The sequence below is a fragment of the Antedon bifida genome, chromosome 4 (genome assembly GCF_963402885.1).
Source record: "Antedon bifida chromosome 4, ecAntBifi1.1, whole genome shotgun sequence".
NCBI classification, from domain to species: Eukaryota; Metazoa; Echinodermata; class Crinoidea; order Comatulida; family Antedonidae; genus Antedon; species Antedon bifida.
The window spans coordinates 1,155,910-1,182,300 of NC_136229.1; the positions used below are offsets into that span (position 1 = coordinate 1,155,910).

At 32.2% G+C, this 26,391-nt stretch overlaps 3 protein-coding genes across 3 annotated transcripts; 1 reads left to right on the plus strand and 2 right to left on the minus strand.

Moving 5' to 3' along the window:
- Positions 1-1,597: 1,597 nt before the first annotated feature.
- Positions 1,598-7,057, minus strand: LOC144841198 (uncharacterized). The gene is made up of 7 exons (XM_078697444.1): positions 6,901-7,057; positions 5,697-6,380; positions 5,285-5,350; positions 4,761-4,823; positions 4,112-4,174; positions 3,973-4,017; positions 1,598-3,619 (listed from the first exon to the last, which is right to left on the minus strand). Exons 2-7 carry the CDS (start codon positions 6,376-6,378, stop codon positions 3,009-3,011), a joined length of 1,530 nt encoding a protein of 509 aa, XP_078553570.1. The 5' UTR covers positions 6,379-6,380; positions 6,901-7,057; the 3' UTR covers positions 1,598-3,008.
- Positions 7,058-8,402: 1,345 nt separating this feature from the next.
- On the plus strand, positions 8,403-11,665 carry LOC144839738 (uncharacterized). The gene is made up of 6 exons (XM_078695210.1): positions 8,403-8,479; positions 9,124-9,225; positions 9,595-9,797; positions 9,952-10,095; positions 10,479-10,658; positions 10,776-11,665. Exons 2-6 carry the CDS (start codon positions 9,141-9,143, stop codon positions 11,160-11,162), a joined length of 999 nt encoding a protein of 332 aa, XP_078551336.1. The 5' UTR covers positions 8,403-8,479; positions 9,124-9,140; the 3' UTR covers positions 11,163-11,665.
- An 8,859-nt stretch (positions 11,666-20,524) lies between these two features.
- On the minus strand, positions 20,525-24,723 carry LOC144841209 (uncharacterized). Its single transcript, XM_078697460.1, has 6 exons — positions 24,651-24,723; positions 22,382-22,477; positions 22,033-22,098; positions 21,773-21,868; positions 21,500-21,559; positions 20,525-21,093 (listed from the first exon to the last, which is right to left on the minus strand). Exons 2-6 carry the CDS (start codon positions 22,407-22,409, stop codon positions 20,525-20,527), a joined length of 819 nt encoding a protein of 272 aa, XP_078553586.1. The 5' UTR covers positions 22,410-22,477; positions 24,651-24,723.
- Positions 24,724-26,391: the final 1,668 nt, after the last annotated feature.

The following is a 26,391-nucleotide window of genomic DNA, read 5'->3' on the forward strand; positions in this document are numbered from 1 at the left end:
ATCTATAATTTCCCCTATGTTTCATAATTTTTGTGATTTTATTTGTGTTACACGAGCTTGTTGAAAATAAGCACTTTCTTATCAGTGGGGGGATAGTTCAAATTACACAGTAAAATCTCTATTCTTTTGTACACAAATTTTGTAAATAGAGAGGCATTTTAGAAAGCTATGAAAAATAAACGGTGTGGTAAAAAATGTTATCAGATGACTAAATATAGGTAATATAACTTGAATATTACATTTCTGGTATTTTTATTCAACTTCAGATTTTTATTTTCATGCTATAGCAAAAATTATCCACCGTATATCCACCATCTTTTTTCACCTTCTAGGGAGTCATCAGACATTTTAATACATTAGGTTAACTACCTAACTACTGAAAAAAAGTCTTCCTGGTTTTTATGGAAGAATTTTGCCAAATTTTGTATTTGACCATATTAAGGGAAATTCATGTTTTTTTCATCTTGATTTCTGTTACAAATATTTGATTTATGTACAATTAACCAAATATTATATTTAAAATTCATGCCTGTACCTGAGCTTTAACATTGATTTCCAACGTACCCTTTACATGTTTTAGACACTTTCCTGGAATTTTAATTTGAAATTGTATTATGATTAATAAAAAAGGACGGGATTTAAGGATCATGGGTGTAATTGTTTTCCCTTTATTTATTTATTCATTCATTCATTATTCATTATTTATTTGTTGACTACACTTGAAATATTTATATTTAACAGATCGGCCTATACTTTTTGAATTCTTTTTTTCTGGTGGAACGAGCCTTGAAGCCCTCTTGGCTTATTTAAGTTTCTCCAGCCTAAGTGCATTCTACTCTCATGTGTTGTTATTACATAAATGATGTACGGTATCTTATGCAACTAAAATAAAATTTAATGATAAAGAGGAGGAGGACGATGATGATGTTGATGATAAAGATGGTGACGATGATGATGATGATGATAAAGATGGTGACGATGATGATGATAAAGATGGTGACGATGATGATGATGATACCTACACGCACGAAATGCACAAAAGCAAATTTACAGTTTATAAGTCTTCTGCATGCTTAATATGAAGTCAACCTACCCATTTGATGTGAGCACAAGACTGTCTTATTTAAACACAGATCTTCACTGGAGCATTCATTTTTCATTTCATTGTTTTTTACTGAACTAATTACGATTTTATATTGTAATTTTTATTTTAGTTCATTATATATAGATATAGATATTTTGTCATTTTGAATGCTTAGTTGGAAAGCTGGTTACATTCTATATTAATAAAGTTGAAATGAATACATTTTCTATGTGATAACGGCGACTATAGCAAAGTTGATTATCATCATCGTCATCATTTATTTTTCAAATCATAAACAAACTGGCCTCCTCGATCATGTCTAAAATTGGCTCAATTTCTGCTACCGTCGTCAGTCGATCAGATTTATGGTTGTTTTGTCAGGCCATACCGGTATGTTTTAGTATTAGTAAAATTCTATTTGAGGTCACACACACAAAAATCCACCACAAGCATTAATGCATTAAAATTTCATGTTTATTTTTCTAAAATTATGAAGAAATGCTATACGTTTTACGAATATAGCTTGTTAATACAGTACTTTTTTTAAATTGTATAAGTAAAATTAGAAAAACAGTGTAGGCATTCTTTTTCATCATTTACATCAAAATCAATTATACAAATATATAATTTTCATACATAATAAAACTTATGCCTACATGGATTCCATTCCAATTGATATAACTCAATTTAATTTCAATTTAATACAAACAAGGAAACTTTATTGCAATTCAAATCCAAAAAAAAAGGAGAAGAAAAACCGAACATACATAAATACTAAATAGAATAGGCTCTATTCACACCGCAATACAAATACTTGGATATTTTTATTTTAAAATTCTATTTTGACAAAATATAATTTTAAAATAACGTATCTTCAAACCAGATGAACATTTTTTCAATCAAATACATGGATAATTGACGTTTATTGAAAAAGAAAATTGATATGTGTATATAAATTAAGCAGAAATCGAGCACAGAAAGCAGCAAATAGCGAAACAGCAACAAACATTTTGTTAAATCTAGTAACTTGAAATTAAAAATTAGGAAGAGGAAATGGCATTTGCCGGGTGTATCTTTATGATATTAGTGGTAGGCCTATATTTTAAAGACGATAGAAACATAATATAGTTAGTACAGACATACAAGGATAGGCCTACTATCATTAACGTTATTGGTATTTGGTTCCAAATTACAATGTGTTCACATTAACCCTACTGGACCTGAAACGACATGGATAGTAACAACATCATGACAAACGTAAACACAGAATAAGGCCAGGTGCGAGCACAAAAATATCTATTGATCATATAATCCAATAATTATCTATAGTTTCTCCTCTATGTTTCATCATTCATCAAAGCGAGTCAAATGGCCGAGCGGTTATAAGGCAGGGTCGCCGTTTACCGTACCTAAAGAGCCAACAATATCGGCATGGGGTTGAGGCCGACTCTCCTAGAACAAGTATTCTTGGATAAGGACTATAAACCGTAGGTCCAGTGTCGTGTACACAGTTATAACTGTGTGCACTTGAAAGAACCCAGTTCACTATTCAAAAAGAGTAGGGGGTTACCCCGGTGAATTGTATCAGGGGGATTACCACCTATCTGATAGGATAGTTATTAATTTACTATTGGTAATACTTGGCCAAAAAAAGTACTGTATTGAGATAATTTAATAATTTTATTTTAACGCAATTTCTTATCAGTGGAAGGGTGTTGTATGTTATATAAATAGGCCTAGAGAAGAATTAAAACAAAGAAAACTAAATGGTTGAGTAACAATTACATAATTCATTTACGTATTTTACATACTTTATCAATTGCATACATTTAAATATCTAACTATTATATTTAATAATCACTGCACTTTTTACTTTTAGGTCACTGTACTATTATAATTCTTAAAAAGGTAATTTTTTAAAGATTCATCTGTAGTTAGGCGAATCTTTCATGAGAGTAAAACTAGTGAAGTGTTTCACCATAAAAACACAGAATCCACCATTGACAATAACAATGCTGTCGTCATCTGCGTTATCATTACAATCTGTTCCTATATTCTGCCAATCATCTGAATGTCTGTCTCCTTCAGACCGGACGGGGGTAAATTGCCAGTTGTCTTCATTCTCTGCGTTATGTGGAATGGTTAGGACAACATGGCTAAGGAACTTGGTACCCGGTGGCCCACAATGTACAATTGGTGCTACCCTAGTTTCCCTCTGTTCTATCCCACTTTGGGGAGGATCACCCTGATTGGGGTTTAGTAATCGGGCCTTGGGATCAATATAAATATAGATCTCTTGCGTTGTGGAAATTGCCCCTGCTGGAATGAACAGCTCAACGTCAGCATCCTTAATACTCAAGTTACCCCCTCTGCTATCAAACACACCATAGGCAAAATTGGATGTTGTTGAATAATTTCTTTCCAGTTTCATATCACCATCCTGCTCGGCTCTTTGGCGAGATTCTCTTAACAGCCTATCCAATTCATCCTCTTGTTCAGTGTTGTCATTATTTTGGGCATGAGTGAATTTCCCCTCTAAATGCAACAAATAGTATATATTAGAAAGGAAAGCATTCTTTCTCTCTCTTTTAACATAAAAAATAATATAAAATATACAATTCCAATAATATCGAAAAACACACCAATGTTATTGACATTAACTAACAAACCATTTGCCAGGAATATTGTTACAAACACGTCAAAGTATTCGTCATCCATTAAAGATGCTCTTCGACACTATATGCGTGTTTATAACAATTGTGTTTTTAAAAACTTTTTCAACCATTTATTCATGTGAATAACATCGTGTTTTTCGATCATAATTATTGGTATTGTATATTTTATATTATTTTTTATGTTAAAAGAGAGAGAAAGGATGCTTAACTCACCCTTATCTTTACATTCTCCCGAAGAAAACCGAAGGTTCTTGATTTCTGAAAAGCGAAAAAAGGTATATAAAATCATTTGTTGATAATAAAAACTATTATTGCATGCTTTAACCAAATGATATTGTTGTGAATAAAATACCTTCTGTTTGTTCATCCAGTTTCTGTTGTAATTTCATGTTTTCTTTTGCCTTTTTGTCAAGTTCTGAAATCGAATAATTAAAGATACAGTAATAATTTGAATATTATTTGTTAAATCATCTCATACGCGATTAAAGAAAATTCTGTGTGCTATCCTTCTTATAGCACCCAATTTCCAGCCCTATATCTCTACATACTATCTATTTACAAAGTTTTAAAGGAATATTTGGTAATACAGCATCTCATTTATATCACGTGTAGTGCCTGTATCATGTAAGGTGAGATTAGTTATTATTATGATTATCTATATTATGTTATAACAATTTTCAATAATTTGCCTTTTGATTTATATATCATATTATATATATAATTATTATTAGATTACTATTTATTTATTTATTTTATTTTCAATCTTTCTACATAGCAAAAAAAACAAACATATAAGTATAACAGGGGAGTAGCGGAAAAGCAAAAGTATAAAACTGTCATCTTGTGATGTGCTTGACATGTATTGATACACTGTGAAACAAATGTGATGTTGTATTACCAAATATTCCTGATACTGTACTTCGGAAATAGATACAATACCGATAATCGGCTGGAATCCACCACTCCTTAAAATTAAATGTAGGCCCTATGATTTACAGTACCTTTTCTTTGGTCATCCAGTTGCTGCTGTAATTTCACATTTTCTTTTGCTTGTTTATCAAGTTCTGAAATGGAATAATTACAGATAGGCCTAATACAAGTATTAATTTGCATTGCATTATATCGCAATAACCTCAAACACTAACAAAGAAGACAGGTAAGTTTCATTCATACTTTCGTTTTATAAACAAACATGTCAACTTCTTACATTTTAAACCAACATTACAAATACTTTGCCTTACTCCAGAAGAATCAGCTAATAATTCATTTTACTCTATTTCATTCCTTCAATAATATAGAATAATGAAAAGCAATAAGCTGTCACTATCAACAATTAATGTGTACGTAATTTTATAGCTTTCCAATAACATTTTCTGAAACATTATATGTTATATATATATTATATTATAATATAATTATGTATAAATGGTAAACATTGTGAACATTGATAGAACATAATTTTTAAATACACAATTTGCAATTAGGCCTAATATTTTATTTTAAAAATGAAAACTTTTAAACTTACCTTTTGTATTTTTATCCAAAAGTCCTCTCAATCTTAGAATTTCTTCTGCTCTCCCATCATTACGCACTGCAATAGAACACATTTTAAAATAAGCCTAAAACGAATTAATAAAGTATACACAAAAACCAACAGAGATAAAAAGTAAAACTGAAATGTATAAACACTGAAAATATAGAAATATTAATAGTAGTTTCAAAAGAAAAGCAAAGAGTATTGAAATGAGTAGGAAATGGTATTTCAATCTTCTTCTTTTTAAAAAACAAAACGAAGTTTTAAAAAGGTGAATGACTGCATCACATTATCGGACAATACAATACAATCGTACAGAAAAGACACAGGTGTACTTAGAATAAGTTGCCCATTTAAAATAAGCCAGTATATTATTGGTTATAAAAATTAAAAACACTTTTACCCGTTGTCTTAATTTCAATTCTTACACCACTGCTTGCACCTAAGCCAAGTTTCATCCATTCGTCAATATCTTGTGGACCTAACTTTGCGTTACCTCTTATCTCTGAACAGATAATTTCTATAATTTGTTCCATAAATTCAAGTGCTTTTGGCACAACACTGAAAAGTAAAGCGTAACCCGGCTCCAATCTTTCATTTTGTACTGTCTTATGCATCTCACTGTTATACGAATATTCAAATAACAGCTTTACAACTTGCTCTAGAAATGAAGAATACTTGTTTCGTGCCGGTTGGAAAAACTCAAATTTCTGTAGAGTCTCATCCATGGCTATCAATCTTTTAATTAAGTCCTGGAGAGCTTTCGCGATGTCAATGAAACGTTGAATGTTTGGGTCAGAAGACATAATGTATATACACGTCAATACATACAATGCTTCATTAAACGACGGAGTTCTGTCGTTTTGGCTAAGAAGGCTCTGCGGTTGCAGAAATGTACATTTAACATGAGCAAGTGCATTCTTTATGTGTTGCTGCACAGCTTCCTTCTCAATCAGTTTCCATTGGGGCAAGATTAATTGATTAATTGTAGAATTTACATGCACTTTATACCCATTTGACCATTCATTTAACGAATTTTGAACTAAACTTGGAGTTAGTAAGGGTGCTTTGGAACAAACTGCCATGACTGAAATGATAGAGTAATTATTGATAATATTTCATTAAGTGCGTAGAATCAAAACTAAAATACTTACAGTATTTAAAAAACAAACCAACAATCTCGTCCCGCAAAAAACGGTCTATACGGATTTGATGGTCTTTTATTACAATATCAAACATTTACTCTAGGCCTAGGCCGTACGTTACACAATGTGTCATCATATTTAATTTAAAACGTTATGCGGTCACGTGACAATTATTATGTTTCCATAGTGCTATACGGTTTTTATATAAAACGAATACAAAAATATATGTATAACAATAAATAATTAATAATATGAGTTGAATCAGAAATGATTATACCCAAAATTGGTCTTAAATAAAATGTAGTCAATTTAGAAGGATATAAAGTGTCGGGTGTGACCGTTTATAGGCAGCCATTGCGATATTGATTTTTCTTTAGTTGCTTTTAGTCTATTCTATAAATAACACGAAAATAACTGTACGCTAATAAGCACTAACGTTAAATTATGTAAAATACTACTTACCGGAGTGAAATAAGTTACCAATACCAATGTAACAATCATGTAGGAAAAAAATAAAAAATAAATAAAATGGCGATGCCGCCAAGTCTAAAGGGCTGAATTCAGAATATACAGTGATACAGAATGAACATACGACCACAACTCACTACGACTGCTAATGATGATATCAATCCGCAACTTCCTGCAACGTCGAAAACTGGAATTTCCAATTTCAGTAGTACTGATAAAGTATTGATTTTAACAAAGCGTTCATTCGTGTGTGAATATCGTTCGATTGTTCTAGAAAATACAGTGTTACAAACATGTTTTCCCCTTTCTGAATAATCGTCATGACTATTATAGCGATCATGGAGTATTTTTTAACTCCATGTAGAGATCAATAAATAATGATAATACAATAAATCCATTTATTTATGAATGATCTTTTTTTCGTTTGTAATCGTTAGTTTTGTTTTGTACCGCAATCCGAAAAAGGACTAGATGACATTTTGAATTAAATAATAACATAGTTTCGACAGAAACCAAAGACATTTTTATCCAAATTCTAAATGTTCTGGTTTAAATCACATCATCTTGTAAATAGTTGATTCGGATTCATGTTTTTACATCTTTTAATACTGCAGACGTGTGCCTGTATCATTACAGTATTTTCTTATTTTTTTTGTAAGTCTGTAGAAGGACTACTTTTCATGATTCAACACTCCTATAATGTCATTGTTTGCTATCGCCGAGTTCACCTATTATAATGCTAAACTATGCTCATGTTATCAGTAGGCCTACAACATGCAGGCAGTATACCGGTTCAGGGACGATTCGGCCCTGAGACGATTCGGCCCGGGACTATTCGGCCCACTTTTGGTGGGACGATTCGGCCCACTTTTGGGCCGAAACATCCCACTTTGTGGGCCGAAACGTCTCACTTTAGACCAAATTCATATTCATTTTTTTTTTATTTATCAAGTTTTTAAAGGTGTTTAACAATCCGTATTTTATTGATATTGACAAAGTTGATATAATATATATAATAAATTACTAAAAAAACGTAATTTTATATTCAATTTATTACTTCGAAAACCTTGTTTATTTCGTGCATTCGCCAAGCGGCCAACAGAGGGCGTAACTTGTTTACATCGTTCGCGTGACTAAAAAATGATTATTTTCGACAATGTTTTCAAAATGTTTGCTTTATTGCATCTTTATCCCTAGTAGTGCTACCCCATAGTCTCTCTGAAAATAAAGTTTGGGGAAAAAAGCTTATTTTATGCTTATAAATGCTTATCAAAGCCGATAAATGTAAGTGTGCCGAATCGTCTCAGGGCCGAATCGTCCCGGGCCGAATAGTCCCGGGCCGAATCGTCCCAGGGCCGAATCGTCCCGGGCCGAATCGTCTCAGGGCCGAATCGTCCCGTTACCCAGTATACCATGCCATTGACTCATACGTCACAAACCATGAAGTAGTTCCGACCTCATCATAGACGTATCGTATTCATATGAATTACATATTTATATTCCCCAAGCAAAACAAGGAGAAGGTATTTTCAAACGGACCAATCTGAATCCCGTCAGCAAACGGCTTCTAGAGGTAAATAAAGTCAAATTATTCTTCGGAGGTAATGTACTTATAATACAGAAATCCAGTGTACCTTGCTTAAAAATAGATTTTCAATCATGTAAATTGGCGGTAAACGACACACCTTTCTGTGCTCTCTTACCCTATATTATTGGTGCAGATATTGTTACAGATACAGATACATAGGCCTAGTATTTCAAAGCTGACGGTAGCCTCTACCCTGAGTAAAAAGAAGGAAAAATAATAGGATGGGGTTTAGAATTTATACTTGGTGTCAACATCTACCCGTAAATCATAGTGAAAATAAACATTTGAGGTCAAAGTTCACGCAATTGACTTTTAAAAAAATATACAAAAGATCTGACCACTTTTCTCGGTTAGACTTTAGTTTAAAAGATTGCACTTGATATTGTACGTTTGAAGATGTGTTTATAATTTATTATGAAATATTTTTACAAATTTGTGTTCGATGATTTTTGGAAAAGAACCAAGAGTATAATCTTCGATACCAGAATGTTAACAAATTATACTTCACTAGTGACAAAATACAGTACACAACATGTTTATGCGAAAAGGCATCATACAAGTTGTCCACGTATGTCCTCTTGACTTAGCAAGAGCTAAAGAAGTAACTGATGCATGATTATGTTGTGTAGCTTTTCCTTTTGTAACAATGATGGCTGCACCAGGAACAATGATAGCTGCACCAGGAACAATGATGGCTGCACCTGGGCAGTTACAGTTACAAGCTTTCCAAGGTATATTTAGCTTTATTTATATTGCTATCATTCTATATAATTAATTATTTTTATTTGTGGATGTAAAAAGGGGTTTAAGTCTTTATCAAAGTACAAAACCTTGATTTCTTTTGTTGAGTAACAACTACAGCCAGAGTACTGAATGATTGGTATCTCCGAATGAAACCTACTTGGGATGGTTTAAAGGGATCGATGAATTTGCTTATCGAAGATTTGGACCAGGAAAGGAGAGAACGAAATGCGCATCAAAAGTAGTTCCTGGTGGCCCACAATGTACGATAGGAGAAATTCGTGTCTCATCCCTGTTGTTCAGCTTCAAATGTGTATCTGGATCTAAGTAGATGTAAATATCTTTTCTTGTTTCTTTAGATGATGGCTTAGATGGAGTAAGCATGGTTCAAGGTGGTCATAGTATTATCGTGATCAAACACTTCACCAAATTTACAGTAAAAGCTAGAACTCGTCGGCCAGAGGGTTCTAAACGCATGAAATGTTGTACTTTTGGGAAAAGTTATGATAGAAGTAATTCGTATGCTTTTAATTTCCGTGCGTGGAATCCGCATGACCAACCGGTTAGTGTATTAATGTGCTATTTTGTTCTCGTACCAATGAAATATTTTCTTTATAGCACTGTCATGAAGTCAAGTTAACCGAATCAACTAAACATTTGTGTTAAAAAAGCCAATTGTAATATATATTTTAAGTTATCAAATACTTTACTTACAGGCTGTTTTGTTAGAGCAAAAGCACCTTAAAGAACATCCTATGGATGCAATAAAGGCTATAAGTATACAAAATAATGGTAAACACGTGAAGGTATACCTGACAAATATAAAAAAAGGATGGGAATCCGAGTATGACAAAACAAAGGTGAGCATACATTTAATTTTATTAAAGAGTGGCGTATTCGACCATGTCATTACTGTTCTATGACATCTTCATATTAATATATGGTGATACAATACTAACAATTACAATAGGACTATTTAAAATTCAAAATCTGTAAGATTGTACGAAATCAAACTTATGTTTAGTTTAAAAAGCCTCGATTGCTTAAAAAGTATACAAAATACAAAAAGCAAATAAAATAAACCCTTAAAAAATACCAGGCTTAAATCATAATTTATATCCTGGTATTTTGGGGTATGCTACTTTTATGCAATCTAACTATTTTTAAACAGAAATTAAAAGTGAATAAAAGATTATTTTTCAAAAAAAATAAAATAAATTCAGAAAATAATAACATTTCTCAGGAAATAAGCCACGAAGATCTTTGGTACGACCCAGACGAAGAGGGTAGCACACCACATTCCTGTCGCTTTAGACTGAAAACCGAAGATCCCAAACAACAATCAGTGCATTGTTTAGTGAAATCCAAACAAGATGGTAGTGAAAAAGAAACAGAACTTGAAGTGTCACCACCAGATGTGCAGGTACCTATTTAATTTTTTTTACCAATGGGAATACGCTTCCGGTGTTTATTATGCAGAATGTAAAATTATTTATTACAAAATTAAAGCAAGTATTATTGTTGATTTTGCTAACGATAGGGTCCATATACAGGAATGACACCTACTGCCGAACAAGGAGGAAATCCTAATTTGATAGAAGCGTACAAGCGCACGTTTGGTTCACTAAACGATCTTGAACTACCAGAGGACATTTGCCATGAACTCTGTCGGGAACTTGATGTGAAAGAAGCCAACTGCCGGGATTGGAGAGGTTTAGCCATGCAAATGAAACTTGATAAGATGATTGAAAATTTGGATCAAAACTCAGCCAAACAATCTCCGACGGCTTTTCTGTTACTTATTCTGAAAAAAAAATCAAAACGTGGAGAGTTTTGCACTATATTATGTGGGCATCTAAAAGCAGCCGGAATCATGTCTGCTCATGAGCGTATCGAAAAACACCTAAAAACTAATCCCCAAGCATAGATCAATTCGATAAGAAAAAGAAGAAAAATGTAGATTTTATGATTTCCTATAATTAGTTACTAACTGCAATATTGAAAGAAAAAAACCCGATAAAATACATTGTTTTTTTGTAATTATATAATAAACAGCAAGGGTAATTTTTTATCTTGAACTTTGACAAAATAGAACCTTGAATGAATTGAATTGTTCTATATTAACATTTCCATGTTTAGGCATGTCAAAGGTTATTGTTGGAATTTACTTCCTGGTATTTATCGATTCACTAGAGCATCATGACGTTTTAGAATTTTCAAACCGATTTATTGTAATCGACAGCTTTAGAAATCTTATTTAATCAACTGTATGGTTGCTCATGGTGGTGGTTCACCCCTTAATAACAACACATGCATGAGTGGTCTCTTGAATTATTAGTTAATAAGCATTATTATTATTCTTATCAATCTTACTTTGTACACTACTTTCAATATTAAGTATGATGGGTGAATATGTACTATGTACAAAATGTGATTTGCAATAAAAACTGTGAAAACTATTTTTACCAAACTTGTTTTATTTATGTTGCACACAAAATCTATTCTCAATTTTTAAGCAATTATTATTATTCGTTATGCTGACGGTAGTATCTTGATGACATGACCGTTATGGCTCCATCTTTTTTTATGGGTTAAAACATATGGTTAAAATATGTGAGCAGTATGGTCTGAACAAAAAAAAGTCTGTATGTTGTTTTTCCTCCAAAGAAGAAAGATGGCAAAGTGGTATCTAATACATGCTAAATAATGATATCATTATTATCTTATGTATGATGAAGCGACTAATCTAGGACATATTTTACGCAATAATTTAGATGATTCTGATGACATTTAATCGCCAGTATCGAGCTCTTTGCATTCGAGGTAACACTCTTAGTAGACGTTTTAGTAGATGTAATGGGAATGTTAAATGTAATTTGTTCAGGTTGTTTTGTACTAATCTATACTGCTGTATTATTATTATTCTTTATTTGATCCAATATAAAAATACATCAGAAATTCCTCTTATATACACTGCAGAGATAATAAAAATACACATACAAAAAACAATCAATATAAAATCACTTATAATATAGGCTATGTTATGGTGTAACCACTGTAAAAACTATTAAATCTCTGGATGTGTGTTACAACAACTCATTGAGGATGTTGCTAGGCTTACCTAAGCACTGTAGTGCTAGTAACATGTTTGGGAATTCTCTCTGTTTAGGAACATGTACGCAGGTGCGTCTATGGTTTTAGAATAAGAGTTTTGAATAGTGAAACTGATCTTGTTAGGTGTACTACGAACTATCTGTTACGATCTCTTCACTAAATGGGAGAAAATCCTATTTTAGTAGGATTTTCCGTTTTTATATTTGACGTATAGGCCTATATAGAATATTTATTCTGAAATAAAGTGATCAATCAATGACCTACCAAATGGTAACTGTGTCCTAATTCCGTTATCTTGAAATAACTGCGCGAAAACTAGAGATTCTATTTCAATAGTTTCTTTTTCTTTAGTAGTAGAAGTAGACCATCACTGTCAGCTATTTTAGCAATAGCTATAGTATGATTCTGGTATTGTTGTTAGGCATGTCAAAGGTTATTGTATAATAAACCTGCAAATGCTTCCTAGTGTAATTCTTTTATTACAGATGTTTTATTGTTGCAGTATGTTGTTGTTATATAATTAGAACTTATTTAAACATGACTGGGTTGCTTTAACAGTTTTTACATGTAAAAGGGATGTTTAGATTAGCTCTTTCTCAAAGATTAAAATTTACCTGGACTTCATATAAATAAATATTCATTTTAACAACTTGTGTCCCCTTGTGTCCCATTTTCCAACAGGACGGAACAAGGAAGGCGTAAGCGCAACACAAATTCACGACGCGATCCGAACTGTCGATTGTGATTGGTCCATTCAAATGCATTGCGCAGTATTTGCGCTGCGTTTATGTGGGAACCAAACTTTGTATTTAATTATTCAATATTAATTAATTTACAATATCTTACCCAGTCAGTCAGTCAGTCAAAAAAAATAAATAATAAACTCCAGTATACCAAGACGGTGTTGAGATTAAGTGAAAGGACAAGTACAAGAAAATTGTCGCTAGTTGAATAATGACTGAGCGAAATACTTTCAATACATTTTAGAAAGCAATATATTTAATTTGGCCTTATTTAAGTTTATTCTATTTCTGATATAGCCAATATGCTATAATACGGTAGTCAATCGGTCGATGAGTCTTTTTTTCTTATTGTTTATTTTATTTAGATTTTTTTTGTGACACGAACATAAAAACCCACAACAAATACCAATTCATTTCAAAATTTATTGCCGGCACTTAGTTAATACACTTCACCACCAAAAGAATATAAACTTGATTTTATCTAAGAAATGCACTGTCAAATAATACTGAATACTACCGTCCGAATGATGGGTAAAAAATGAAATAATTAATACTGCGCTGCTCTCAGAGCATGTATGTTGTCCAATACAGATTAGCCTGGGTGCAGAACAGTTAATATACACATTTGCGGGAAAAAAGTATAGGAAATTTTTTTTTTGTTTTTCTGATAGAGTATACCATATAGAATGTCAGAAAAAAATCCCCATCCCAAGGTCTTGCGGAAATTTTTTTACGGCACTTTTAAATTTTGGCCTATATAACACACACAAATTCCTATTAACACACACACACACCTATATAGGGGATAGGGAAAATCAATTAACGGGTTTTGTTACTTGCAGTTGTGTTTTAATGATTAAAATTAGTAGAGGCTTACTTTAATAACTACTTCTCATAGTAGTTGATAAATCAAGTCGATACGATGACATCATCATGCCTGAATCCAATATGGCGTCCAATTTGGCGGGAAAAACAGGGTATTGCTAAAAACCCCGCAAACCCCGCAAACCTCCAAAAAAAAACATAGCAAATCCCACCGAACCAACATAAAAGTGATTGAATCATGGAGTGTACGACCCACTGGGTATATCCATTCAGAGTGGTCTATGACATGGGTGAACATATAAGTAACGGTCCAGAAAATTGTGCTTCAACTTTCAATAATTATTTTGTTAATAGGCCTATAGGGCCAAATTTAGCCAGGAAAATTAATGAAAACTCGACACCACCTTCTGATTATTTACAAAATCCTATAACGCCTTCTTTTTTCTTGAAACCAATTACACATTATGAAATTGAAAATCTAATTAAAAATATAGATATAAAGAAGTCATCTGGTTATGATTACATGTCTGGGCGTCTAGTCAAAGACTCTGCTTCCCATATTAGTAGACCACTTGAGCATGTATTTAATTTATCATTTATTAATGGGATCTTCCCAGCTGCTATGAAAATAGCAAGCAACACTGAGAGCCATTTCTTTTAGTGACTTTACCTCCTATTCTCAACCTTTATTTAAACAATTTAATTTGCTAGATGTATTTAAGTTACACAAATTATGTATTTTCTTATTCATGTTTGATCTGTATCACGATAAATTTTTTTTTGTCTTGTGTGAGTTCTTCTCACGTTTATTTAAATTCTCATTGATGAATATATTATATACATATAAATACATTTGTGATAATTAAAAGTAAGTGTTTAAAGTAGTTAAAATACAGGTATATTTACATAATAAGATGCCAGAATTCAGTATTAACCATATTTTTCTCATTAAAAATTTTAGATACGATGTTAATTAAAATGTAGGGAAAAAAAATGGCGGTAAAATACATGATTAAAATTTTCTTGTTAAACTATCTTATTTGTGGTCTTATTTGTGTTCGAGTAGAGAGGCTATAAACTCAGGGGAGGAAAATGTAGTATCCTCCCTTTTCACCAAGATAAGATGGATGGAATGAAAAAAGAGGAATGCAATAGATTGAAAGTTAGTTATTTAGAATGATAGCATGAAATGGTATATTTAATGAAAACCGTAAGGTTAGAGTCCATACACTGTGCAAGTCCAAGATGTGATTTTGGCTCTGTGTGTATGTGAGACGCTTCATACCCGATGTCATCTTAGTACAACTACTACTTACAATTTGTATTTACGGTATAACATATTGCAAATATATAAAAATATATAGAAGTATATATTGAACAAATACACATACCTATAGATTACATTGACATGTATACGATATAAAATATTGCAAATATAGAAAAATATATATATTAAACAAATACAAATACATACAGATTATATTGACATGCTACATGATAGTATTTGAACTATTGTCATCTTAAAAAGTATATATGATGCACAGTTTACGTTGATATACAGGATTTGTGTCCATTATGATAAGGTAAGAAAGAAAAAGGAATCAATAAAATAATTAAATTATTAACATCAAGTCTTTTGTAATCTCAAAAATTGTAGTCTCAAGTAATAGTTCATCTTTTAAGTTATTCGTCCATTTCTTCTGAGCCTTATATAAATTATGCATAAATTCATTTGTTAATAAATGCTTTAATTCATAGTAAAATAATCTCCAAATTATTTTTGATTCCTGATTTTGTTTCTTTTCTTTTCTTATTATATTGTATCACGATAAATTGCCTCATGATCTAAACGAATATGTAACACTTATCACCCATTCACATGAAACTAGACAAAAATGTAAGGGAAATCTATACCAACCTAAGGCAAATAGTACATCCGGCCAATTTTCCATTACCTGTATAGGCACGAAAATATGGAACGAAATACCAATACAAGTCCGGGAAATTAAATATAGGAAACATTTTAAAACCAAAGTCATAGAACTCTTGTTGGAGTCATAAAATTTATGAGTAAATGTATGGCATTAATATATACATGTGTGTATGTGTATGTATATACAATTGAAACGGAATGGTATATGTATGTATGTGTGTATGTATGTATATATATGATTTACAGTATATAAACTCATCAGGCAAAGAACATTAATTCTAAACCGCCCGGTGATATACTGAAATTTAATTAATTAATTTGAAACGATAAAGATTATTAGTAATTAAATTCTATCATAATATGATTTGTTTGATTTGAATAAAATTGAAATCTTTTAGTTATACAGGGAGTAGAGCTAGATAGGCATGAAGTTGCCTTTTCTCTTCTTCCTTTTTATCCAATTATTTTAATGTTTTATATTATAATGTTATGTTTATGTATTTTTTTTTGGATGAATAAAGAAAGAAATCTAAAAAAATCTAAATAATACACGCAATGCAAATGATTATATTTTACCTAAATGTACACACAAAAAGAACTATAGTAATTCCAAGGAGCTAAATTATGGAATTCAATCCATGTAGATATTAAAAATGCATCTACAACTTCTAAATTTAAATTAGTATACAAGAACTATTTACTTTCAAGATATGATGAATGTTAAATATATATATTTTATAAGACCTGTTAAGATCGGATAATATGGTTTAAATAGAAATTGTAGCTTTGTTTTCTTTATTTATTATTAGTTTATGTATCTTTTTTTTTCTTTTTCGTATTTAATGTTATATATTGGGGTGGGTCAAACTTAAAGTCTTTCTGACTTATATGACTCTCCCCCACATGATTACTTCATTCCATTTATTATCCTGTATGTATGTTATTATTTTGTGGAAATAAATTAAATTGAAATTGAAGCCGACCTACCTACTTACTTACCTACCGACCGACCGACATAGTGAGCTATAGAGTCACGTTTGCATGCGACTAAACATGTTGAAACATTTTTAAAAACATTTATATTTGCACCCAGTATTAATATCCACTGTCAAAATAACAAAAAAATATGAATATGAGTTAGTGTTTACCGACCGACCGACTAACCAACCGAAATTGCTGAAAATGTTAAAAAATGTTGAACAATTTTTAAAAACATCTATATTTGCCGCCCAGTATTAATATCCAGTGTCAAAATAACAAAAAAATATGAATATGAGTTAGTGTTTACCGACCGACCGACCGACTAACCAACCGACCAACCGAAATTGCTGAAAATGTTAAAAAATGTTGAACAATTTTTAAAAACATTTATATTTGCCGCCCAGTACTAATATCCAGTGTCAAAATAACGAAAAAATATGAATATCAGTTAGTGTTTACCGACCGACCGACTAACCAACCGACCAACCGATATTACTAAAAATGTTAAAAAATGTTGAACAATTCTTAAAAACAAATATAATAAATATTTGCCGCCCAGTATTAATATCCACTGTCAAAATAACGAAAAAATAATTATTATGAATATGAGTTAGTGTTTACCGACGACCAACCGTACCGACCGAAATTGCTAAAAATGTTAAAAAATGTTGAAAAAATTTGTAAAGACATTTATATTTGCCTCCAAGTATTAATATCCAGTGTCAAAATAACGGAAAATTATTATGAATATGAGTTAGTGTTTACCGACCGAAATTTCTGAAAATGTTAAAAAATGTTCAAAAACTAGTAAAAACATTTATTTTTGCCTCCAAGTATTAATATCCGGTGTAAAAATAACGAAAACAAGGCCATATAGATGGCTGCAGTCGCGTGTTAGTGTTAGTTAGTGTTTACCGACCGACCGACCAACCAACCAACCAACCAACCAACCGACCGACATAGTGAGCTGTAGAGTCGCGTTGCACGCACGCGACTAAAAGTAACGAAAACAAGGCCATATAGATGGCTGCAGTCGCGTGCTCAAGTTAGTGTTTACCGACCGACCAACCGAAAATGCTGAAAATGTTAAAAAATGTTGAAAAATGTTTAAAAATGCTGAAAATGTTAAAAAATGTTTAAAAATTATAAAAATTTGCCTCCAAATATTAATATCCAGTGTCAAAATAACGAAAAAATATGAATATGAGTTAGTGTTTACCGACCGACCAACCGACCGAAATTGCTAAAAATATTAAACAAGGCCATATAGATGGCTGCAGTCGCGTGCTCAAGTTAGTGTTTACCGACCGACCGACTTACCGACCGACATAGTGAGCTGTAGAGTCGCGTTGCACGCGACTAAAAATGTTGATAAATTTAAAAAAATGTTTAAAAGAATATGAGTTAGTGTTTACCGACCAACAAAACGAGCGAAATTGCTAAAAAATTTGTAAAAACATTTATATTTGCCCCCAAGTATTAATAGCCAGTGTCAAGAATACGAATATGAGTTGGTGTTTACCAACCGACAGACCGACCAATCGAAATTGCTGAAAATGTTCAAAAAAATGTTGAAACATTTTTAAAAACTTTGATATTTGCCTCCAAGTCATAATATTCGGCGTCAAATTAACGAAAAATATGAATATGAGTTGGTGTTTACCGACTGACCGACATAGTGAGCTATAGAGTCGCCTAAAAATGATCAACTACACTAATTGCAGTGTAGGCCTAAATTACACTCTCACTATATCAATCGTCTAATTTCTAAGCATAGCGAAGTGACACTGAGAGAAAGTGAGTTTTTTGGCTTTCCAAATCATTTTATTCGCCTGTCGCGCGAGGTAAAGGATGATTTACATATGTGGCTAGGTTTTCTCGAATCCTTCAACGGGAAAGCCCTAATTCTTCCACATAACTGATTTAATTCTACTACGCTACGACTATATACCGATGCAGCGGCATCCATCGGATGCGCAGCTGTTTTCCACTATAAGTGGTTCTTTATTAAATGGAGTAGTACGTTTAATGGTCTGTCAATCGCGGTGCTTGAATTATTTCCCATAGTCATAGCAATGGAAGTTTGGGGCTCGGAACTGGCAAACCGCCGAATTTTATTTCGCAGTGATAATTCAGCGGTTGTGGCTGTTATCAACAAGAAATCTGCTAAAGATACCTTGCTTTTGCGACTTCTACGACGTTTAGTATTAATTTGCCTCCGCCATAATATCCACTTCCGTGCAACGCACATTCCCGGCGTCGATAATGTTTTGGCGGATCTTTTATCAAGGGGGGAAATTTCACGTGCCCAAAAACTTTTTCCAGATATAAATACACTTCCGTTCATAGTCCCACTATGTCAGATTTACATTTAGCTTTCACTAATACCAACGCACAAATGTATTTGTGTGAGCTGTGGCTCGCAACGCATGTCTTTTCATTACAACATTCGTAGTTCAGGCAGACCTATTGAGCACAGCTCTGGGCCTATTAACTAAACAGATACAAACCTATGCATTTATTTCGATATACTTTTCTGGGCGGAACCCTCTCTGCGAGTCGGGTTTTTGGCGTGTGTGCCCATAATAATTATATCTCAATTTGCTTATGTATATTAATTCTACGATATGTTTAGTTACGATTCTGGCGTGTGTGCCCATAATAATTATATCTTAATTTGTTTATGTATATTAATTCTACGATATGTTTAGTTACGATTCTGGCGTGTGTGCCCATAATAATTATATCTCAATTTGTTTATGTATATTAATTCTACGATATGTTTAGTTACGATTCTGGCGTGTGTGCCCATAATAATTATATCTCAATTTGTTTATGTATATTAATTCTACGATATGTTTAGTTACGATTCTGGCGTGTGTGCCCATAATAATTATATCTCAATTTGTTTATGTATATTAATTCTACGATATGTTTAGTTACGATTCTGGCGTGTGTGCCCATAATAATTATATCTCAATTTGTTTATGTATATTAATTCTACGATATGTTTAGTTACGATTCTGGCGTGTGTGCCCATAATAATTATATCTCAATTTGTTTATGTATATTAATTCTACGATACGTTAGTTACGATTCTGTATAGACCTATAACTTTTACATTATATTATCGGTTATTTTACAAGTATATTAATGGTGCGTTTATCTATATAACAATGGTGAATGCTAATTGTTAATACTATATATTCAACAGGGGCAGCCTTCACGTAATGTAAGGTATTAGATGTAATATCAATACCATAATCTACTTATATAAGTTGGCTGCCCCCTTTATTATTATTATTACAGTAGTTTTACATTATATATTTAGTTAATTCGTCATTTAATAATAAATGACATTTTCCATCCATTTCGGTGTTTTGTTTCCTTTGTTTTGTCCTGGACTCTGTTGACACAAAGTGAGTTTTTTGGCTTTTTGTTTCTTTTTCGGAGTGTCAAAATGACTAAACTTGAAAATCATTTTCTTTATTGCAATAGATATTATATGTAAAAACATTACATTACATTACATAAAAACAAAAACAAGCATAGAAAAACGCAGGATAGTGTCCTGCGTTTTTCTATGCTTGTTTTTGTTTTTATGTAATTTATGCTTTTTGTATTATTGTTTTTCTTTCTGGAAATAAATGAATATGTAGTAATACCACTTATATTCACAAATTAAATCACGATTTAATTCAAATCTTTCATCATAGTAAAACAAGTGAAGTGTTTCACCATAAAAACACAGAATCCACCATTGACAAACACAATATCATCACCACCATTTGTATCTGTGTCAATATTCTTCCAGTCGTCGGCGTGCCGGTCCCCTTCGGATCTCACTGGAGTAAATTCCCACTTGTCTTCATTTTCTGCGTTATGTGGGATGGTTAGGACGACATGATCAAGGAATGTAATACCTGGTGGCCCGCAAAGTATAATAGGTGCTACCCTAGTCTTCCCCTTTTTTTTACCTTGTCGGTGATTAGCCTGATCTGCTTTTGAAAATCGGGCCTTCGGATCGATGTAAATATAAATTTCTTGCTGAGTTGATGAAATTGCTCCTGGTGGAATGAACAGCTCGACATTGGCCTTCTCAATAGTCAGTTTACCCCCTCTGCGGTCAAACACACCGTAGGCAAAGTTGGATGTTGAATAATTCATAATGTTCAGATCTTTCTTGGCTTGTTTGCGAGATTTTTTTAATAGCTTCTCAAATTCATCTTCTGTAATTTCAGTTTTGTTCTTACCACCTTCTTCTATCATAAATAGCACATTAGAAAATTTCAATAATGCTGATATATGCGATATTTATTATTTTTGCATTTTTTTATATTTTTAATCAATTTTGTATTATCATCCAACAGCATGGCACCATGACTAGCCCATTATAGAATGAAAAACGTAACCCCTTTCTAAACATATATGAGGATTAAGACATGATTTGAACCAAGAATCATGGAAGTATAGATTTATTCCACCCACCCACCAACCCATCGCTCGTCCATTCAAATCGCAATGATTTACAAGGATTTACAATTTTACAGCTTTATGGCGAGTGAAGAGGTTTAAATTAATTATCGTAAATTTCAACTAAATTCTGGATCAATTACGGCTCAGTTCACCATTATAAATACAACAGAACACCAGTCCTGATTGACTTACCACGATCACAAATTGTACATTCATTCAGTTTACTCAACATAAGCTCTCTGTCTATGTGTTCTGTATTAAAAAAGAAAGTATGAAAAACAGTTCTTGGTATAACCAGGGCAGAGTAAGTTCACTCTTAACTAATCCAAGAACACACTAAAAAATAAATTTGTGATTCTAACAAAATGTCTATCACAAAAATAGTATGAAAACATCCGAAACCTAAATGCAAACATCAACAAAACGATGGAGTAGTCATGTGATATTAATTTATTTAAGGGATACCTTTCATTACTAATATCTGAAGTTTCTGTAATTCTTTTGTTTGCTCATCAAAACTCTGCTGCAGTGTATTCACTTGTCTTGTTTTCTCATCACATTCTGTTAAATGAAATAATATCAGAGTGTCCGTTAGATAATAATGTTCATGGTATAAAATAATGATAACACGAGGCATGTCTTTAATATGTAAATAATTATATTCTTTTTAAATAATAATTAATAATTTATATTTTATACAGTATTTTACGAGCACTATTTTTTACCTTTTTTTTTTAGCTCCAATGATCCTCTTAAACTCTCCATTTCCATTCTTACGATTTCATCTGAAACTATAAACAATTACAAAGAGCTGGGTATAAATGACATAATTGCACTTCCGCAATAAAATGACATCTTGTCTCTTGTTGTTTGGTAAAGGTATGACTAAGTATTATTGTACATTATAATGCTTCAAAATGCAAAAATATTTAACTCACTTGCCTGAATTAAATTTAGCATGATTAATTAGTCAAGTTTCAACGATTAGAAATAATAATCCTTGTTAGCAGTAACTTTAACATAAAACATATCTGCTGAGTTTGCTAAAAAATGGTTAACATAATCTAAACTTACTTCTATAATTGGTATCAGGGTAAGCCATCTTACAGAATGAGAACTACAAGTACTTAAAATATTGATGTCCTTGGCATGTGTACAGTTGAATATTCTCTATTTTTATTACAAAGCAAACGATTGCAATAATATTAATATAGTATATAGATCGAAAAATCAATCAATTTTATATAGGAAAATGCTTTTTTAATTACAAATATTTACCCGGTTGTTAACGATTGTAATTCAGTATAAAGTTATTATTTTATAACATTATAAAGTTATGTGACCCGTTTTTTTTTAAATGGCTTATTTATCTCATTCAAATGTACTGATGGCTGAGATAAAATCCAACTAGTTTGTGGACGAAAAATAAGTGAGGTTTATCATCAATGCTGTTGCAACGGTTTAAATCATATGATAAATAATGATGATTATAAATCAAAGCTACCCTTTAAGTTTATAGTTAAAGGACAACTTGACCGAGGACCATATTTTTACAACGTATTAGGGATGATGATTTCAGAAACAAACGCGAGATTAAGGATATCCCCTCGCGCGCTCGCCGCGCCGTACAGCCGTCGCCGTCAACATTTTCTAGTAAACACACTTTTAAATAAATCGTAAAAAATATAAATGTATTTTTGCCTATGTGGATATTGAAGTGTTTCTTTAAACTACCAGACTAAATATTTTGGCAAATTTAAGCCTAATACAGGGGCGGATTGCAATATAAAGTCTTTGTCTTAGGCTTAGATCTAAGCCCTAAGCCCCTCGCGAAAGTCTTAGTTAAGCCTCTCAGCAAAGTCGATTGCAATATAGCGGTCTTAACTGAGACTTTATTAGTAAAGAATTTCAAACAATCAAACCAGCCTATAGTTACCGACAAATGAGGGCGCTATACCAACAAGTGCAAATAGAGTAAGTTAACAATAAGGAGTAGCGACAAGCTCCTCAGTAGGACATATTGAGACCATTTTAATGCATGAATGGACACACTGCCTATTCAATAGCGTTAAGATTACGTAAATACTAGGAGATTTTAGCAAATAATTTAAAATATTGGCAACAAAATTGTATGTAATTTGATAGTAAATATTGGTTAATTAATACATGCTTAAAGTTTAAAAACAAATACTTCAAAAAAATAAATTTTAAATATGCTACTATATGTAGTCTTTTCTTGGTCAAAATAGTGTAGCGCTAGGCCGCGTATGGAGAATATGCGTACAGCTTGTTGGTGCGGTTGTGGACCGCTAATAGTAATTGATCGTCAGGTAGGTGTGGGCCTATACAGATTTTATCTATTGAAACAATTGGTAGACAAAAATAATAATACACATGTCTTATAGTTCAATACCCCTTTTCTACACTAGTATCATAAAATCAATTCACAGCAATATTTAAAGAAGTTAATTTCGCCATGATATTACAAGCTAGCTTAATAGCGCTCGCGTCGCGCGGTTAGCGTAAGCCTGCCTGGAGCAGGCTTAGAATCTAAGACCACGGCGCTGAAATTCTAAGCCTAAGACTTCTTATTGCAATGGTCTTAAATCTAAGACCATCGTTGCTAAGGGTTTCATCTTGGGCTTAAGTCTAAGACCACGGTTAAGACCTTTATTGCAATCGGCCCCAGGTCAAATTAGCAATTGAAGTGACGGTACCTATCTCTTGTATGTTAACAACAGTGAAAACTCATTAAGTAGATTTTGCGATGAACCATTGACGTCACAGCAATTGACGGCGACGGCTGTACGGCGAGCGCGTGCGGCGATATCCTTTAATCTCGCGATTGTTCTGAAATCATATGTACATCCCTAATAAGTTGTTAAAATATGGTCCTCGGTCAAGTTTTCCTTTAAGTAATATAGGCCTGATAATTTAACGCATACTAGGCCTACTTGATTAAAGGTTAACCTTAATCAATAAAACATTTTAAATAAATAATTTTATAATCAACTAGTATTAAAAAAGAATTTGTTAAAATAAAATAATTGGCCAATAAACCCATAAACAAAAAATAACATAACAGTATAAGTAAATCCAAATTGTAAACTGTAAGCATAAACAGTTAGATGATGTAAGTCATTACATTAAATAATTGATTGTAAGCATTTGTACATTATTATAATGTCTTTAGACGATTTTACTACAGTAATATGTTTCTATGAGCATATTATCAGTAAGTTATAACTCCTATCCATGCTAACTATTATAAACCAGGTAATAAATAAATTGAACATGTACTAAAGTTAAATTAAGTGAAAATAGCAGGCCTAGGTCTACTTACCAAGAGATAAACCGATGTAAAAATTAAACCAAAAAATAGAACAATATTAATAAAATGGCGATGCTGCCAAAGCCCAACGATACTGCAGAAGGAAATAAAAAACTTTATAGAAGCGCATTGATATTATATTGTTGATCAATGAAAAAAGTCCGTACAAATTCAATGTATTGATTAATATAACAATAGTGTTCAGTCATGTGGAATTTACTGCTGCTGCAGTAGTGTAGGCTACGTTTGTTATATTAATACATATATTCAGAACATTTATTTCTCTTCTCTTTTCTATTAACAGTGTTTGTAAAAAAAACCAATTTTAAATAAGAGAGGCGAACCCCAGAAAGTGTAAACTTGTGGTGGGCTGCCAAAAACTAAAAAATATCAAAAAATCATAAAAAAACCAAAGTAAACAAAAATAACCGATTGAAAATATCAATGAAATTTGAATTAATATTATTTAGGATTCAGTGATTATATGTGGATAATAGATGCCTTTTTAGCTTAAAAGTGAAATGTTTTTTTGTTGGCGATTCGGTTATGTATTTGGGTAAGTTGTTCCAATATTTTGGCCCTGAAAACTGAATGTTATGTTGGAAAGATAGTGTTTTGTGTAATGGAATATGTATTTTATTTGAGGTTCTTGTGTTATGACTATGATAGTTGAAATTGAATTTGAACAGGGGTTGAAATTGAGCGGGGATTAGGGAATTTAACCAAGAGTATACAAAAATACATTGTTGAAGGCAATTTATATCGTAAATTTTTAAAAGGGAAAGGGATGCAAACAACGGATCTGAGTAGGCTCTTGGAGGCGAGTTTGAAATGTTTCTAATACATTTTTTTTGTAGTAAAAGAAGTTTGTTTACGACGGATAAGTGTTCCCCCAGACAATATTGCAATAGTGGAGATAAGGAAGAATAAGAGAGCAATATATAGTACGAAGGATGTTTTGAGGAATAAATGCTGAAAGTCTAAAAATAATACCAGAACTTTTAGATATTTTGTTTTCGATTTCGTTAATATGGGCTTTCCAGGTCAATCTACTATCTAAATAGACCCCAAGAAATTTTGTTTTATTCACTAATGGTATTTGGTAAGTGCCAAACTGGAGTTGGTTTGGGCATCCTACTAGTGGTTTGGGCGAATTCCGAAAAATCATAAAATTGCACTTCTTAAAATTTACGGAGAGCTTGTTTGCAGAAAAGTAATCAAGGATGCTGGGTATGCTATCAATGGTAACTTTAAGGAGCGAGTCTAAATTTGTGTCAGTATATAGGAGGGTGGTATCGTCTGCATATAAAAAGAATGAAAGTAAATTTGAGGATCGGTAAATATCATTTATATATAGCAAGAACAGTAGAGGGCCTAACAGGGATCCTTGAGGGACTCCACATGTAATGGGTTGGAGATCGGATATGGATTGTTTAAATTTAGTGCATTGGTAACGGTTGGTCAGATAACTTTTATAAAGATTATACGCAGGGCCACGGATTCCATAATTAAATAATTTTGTCATTAGGATATCATGGTCTATTGTGTCAAATGCTTTGGAAAGATCGATAAAAAGGCCAATTGCTAATTTGTTTTTTTCAAATGCTTGTACAATCTCGTTTGTTAATTTAAGAAGTGCAATAGATGTGTTATGATCCTTACGGAAGCCAAATTGATTTTTGTATAATATGTTATTCTGCTGAAGACATGTATATGTTCTGTCATAAATAAGACGTTCAAGAATTTTGGAGAA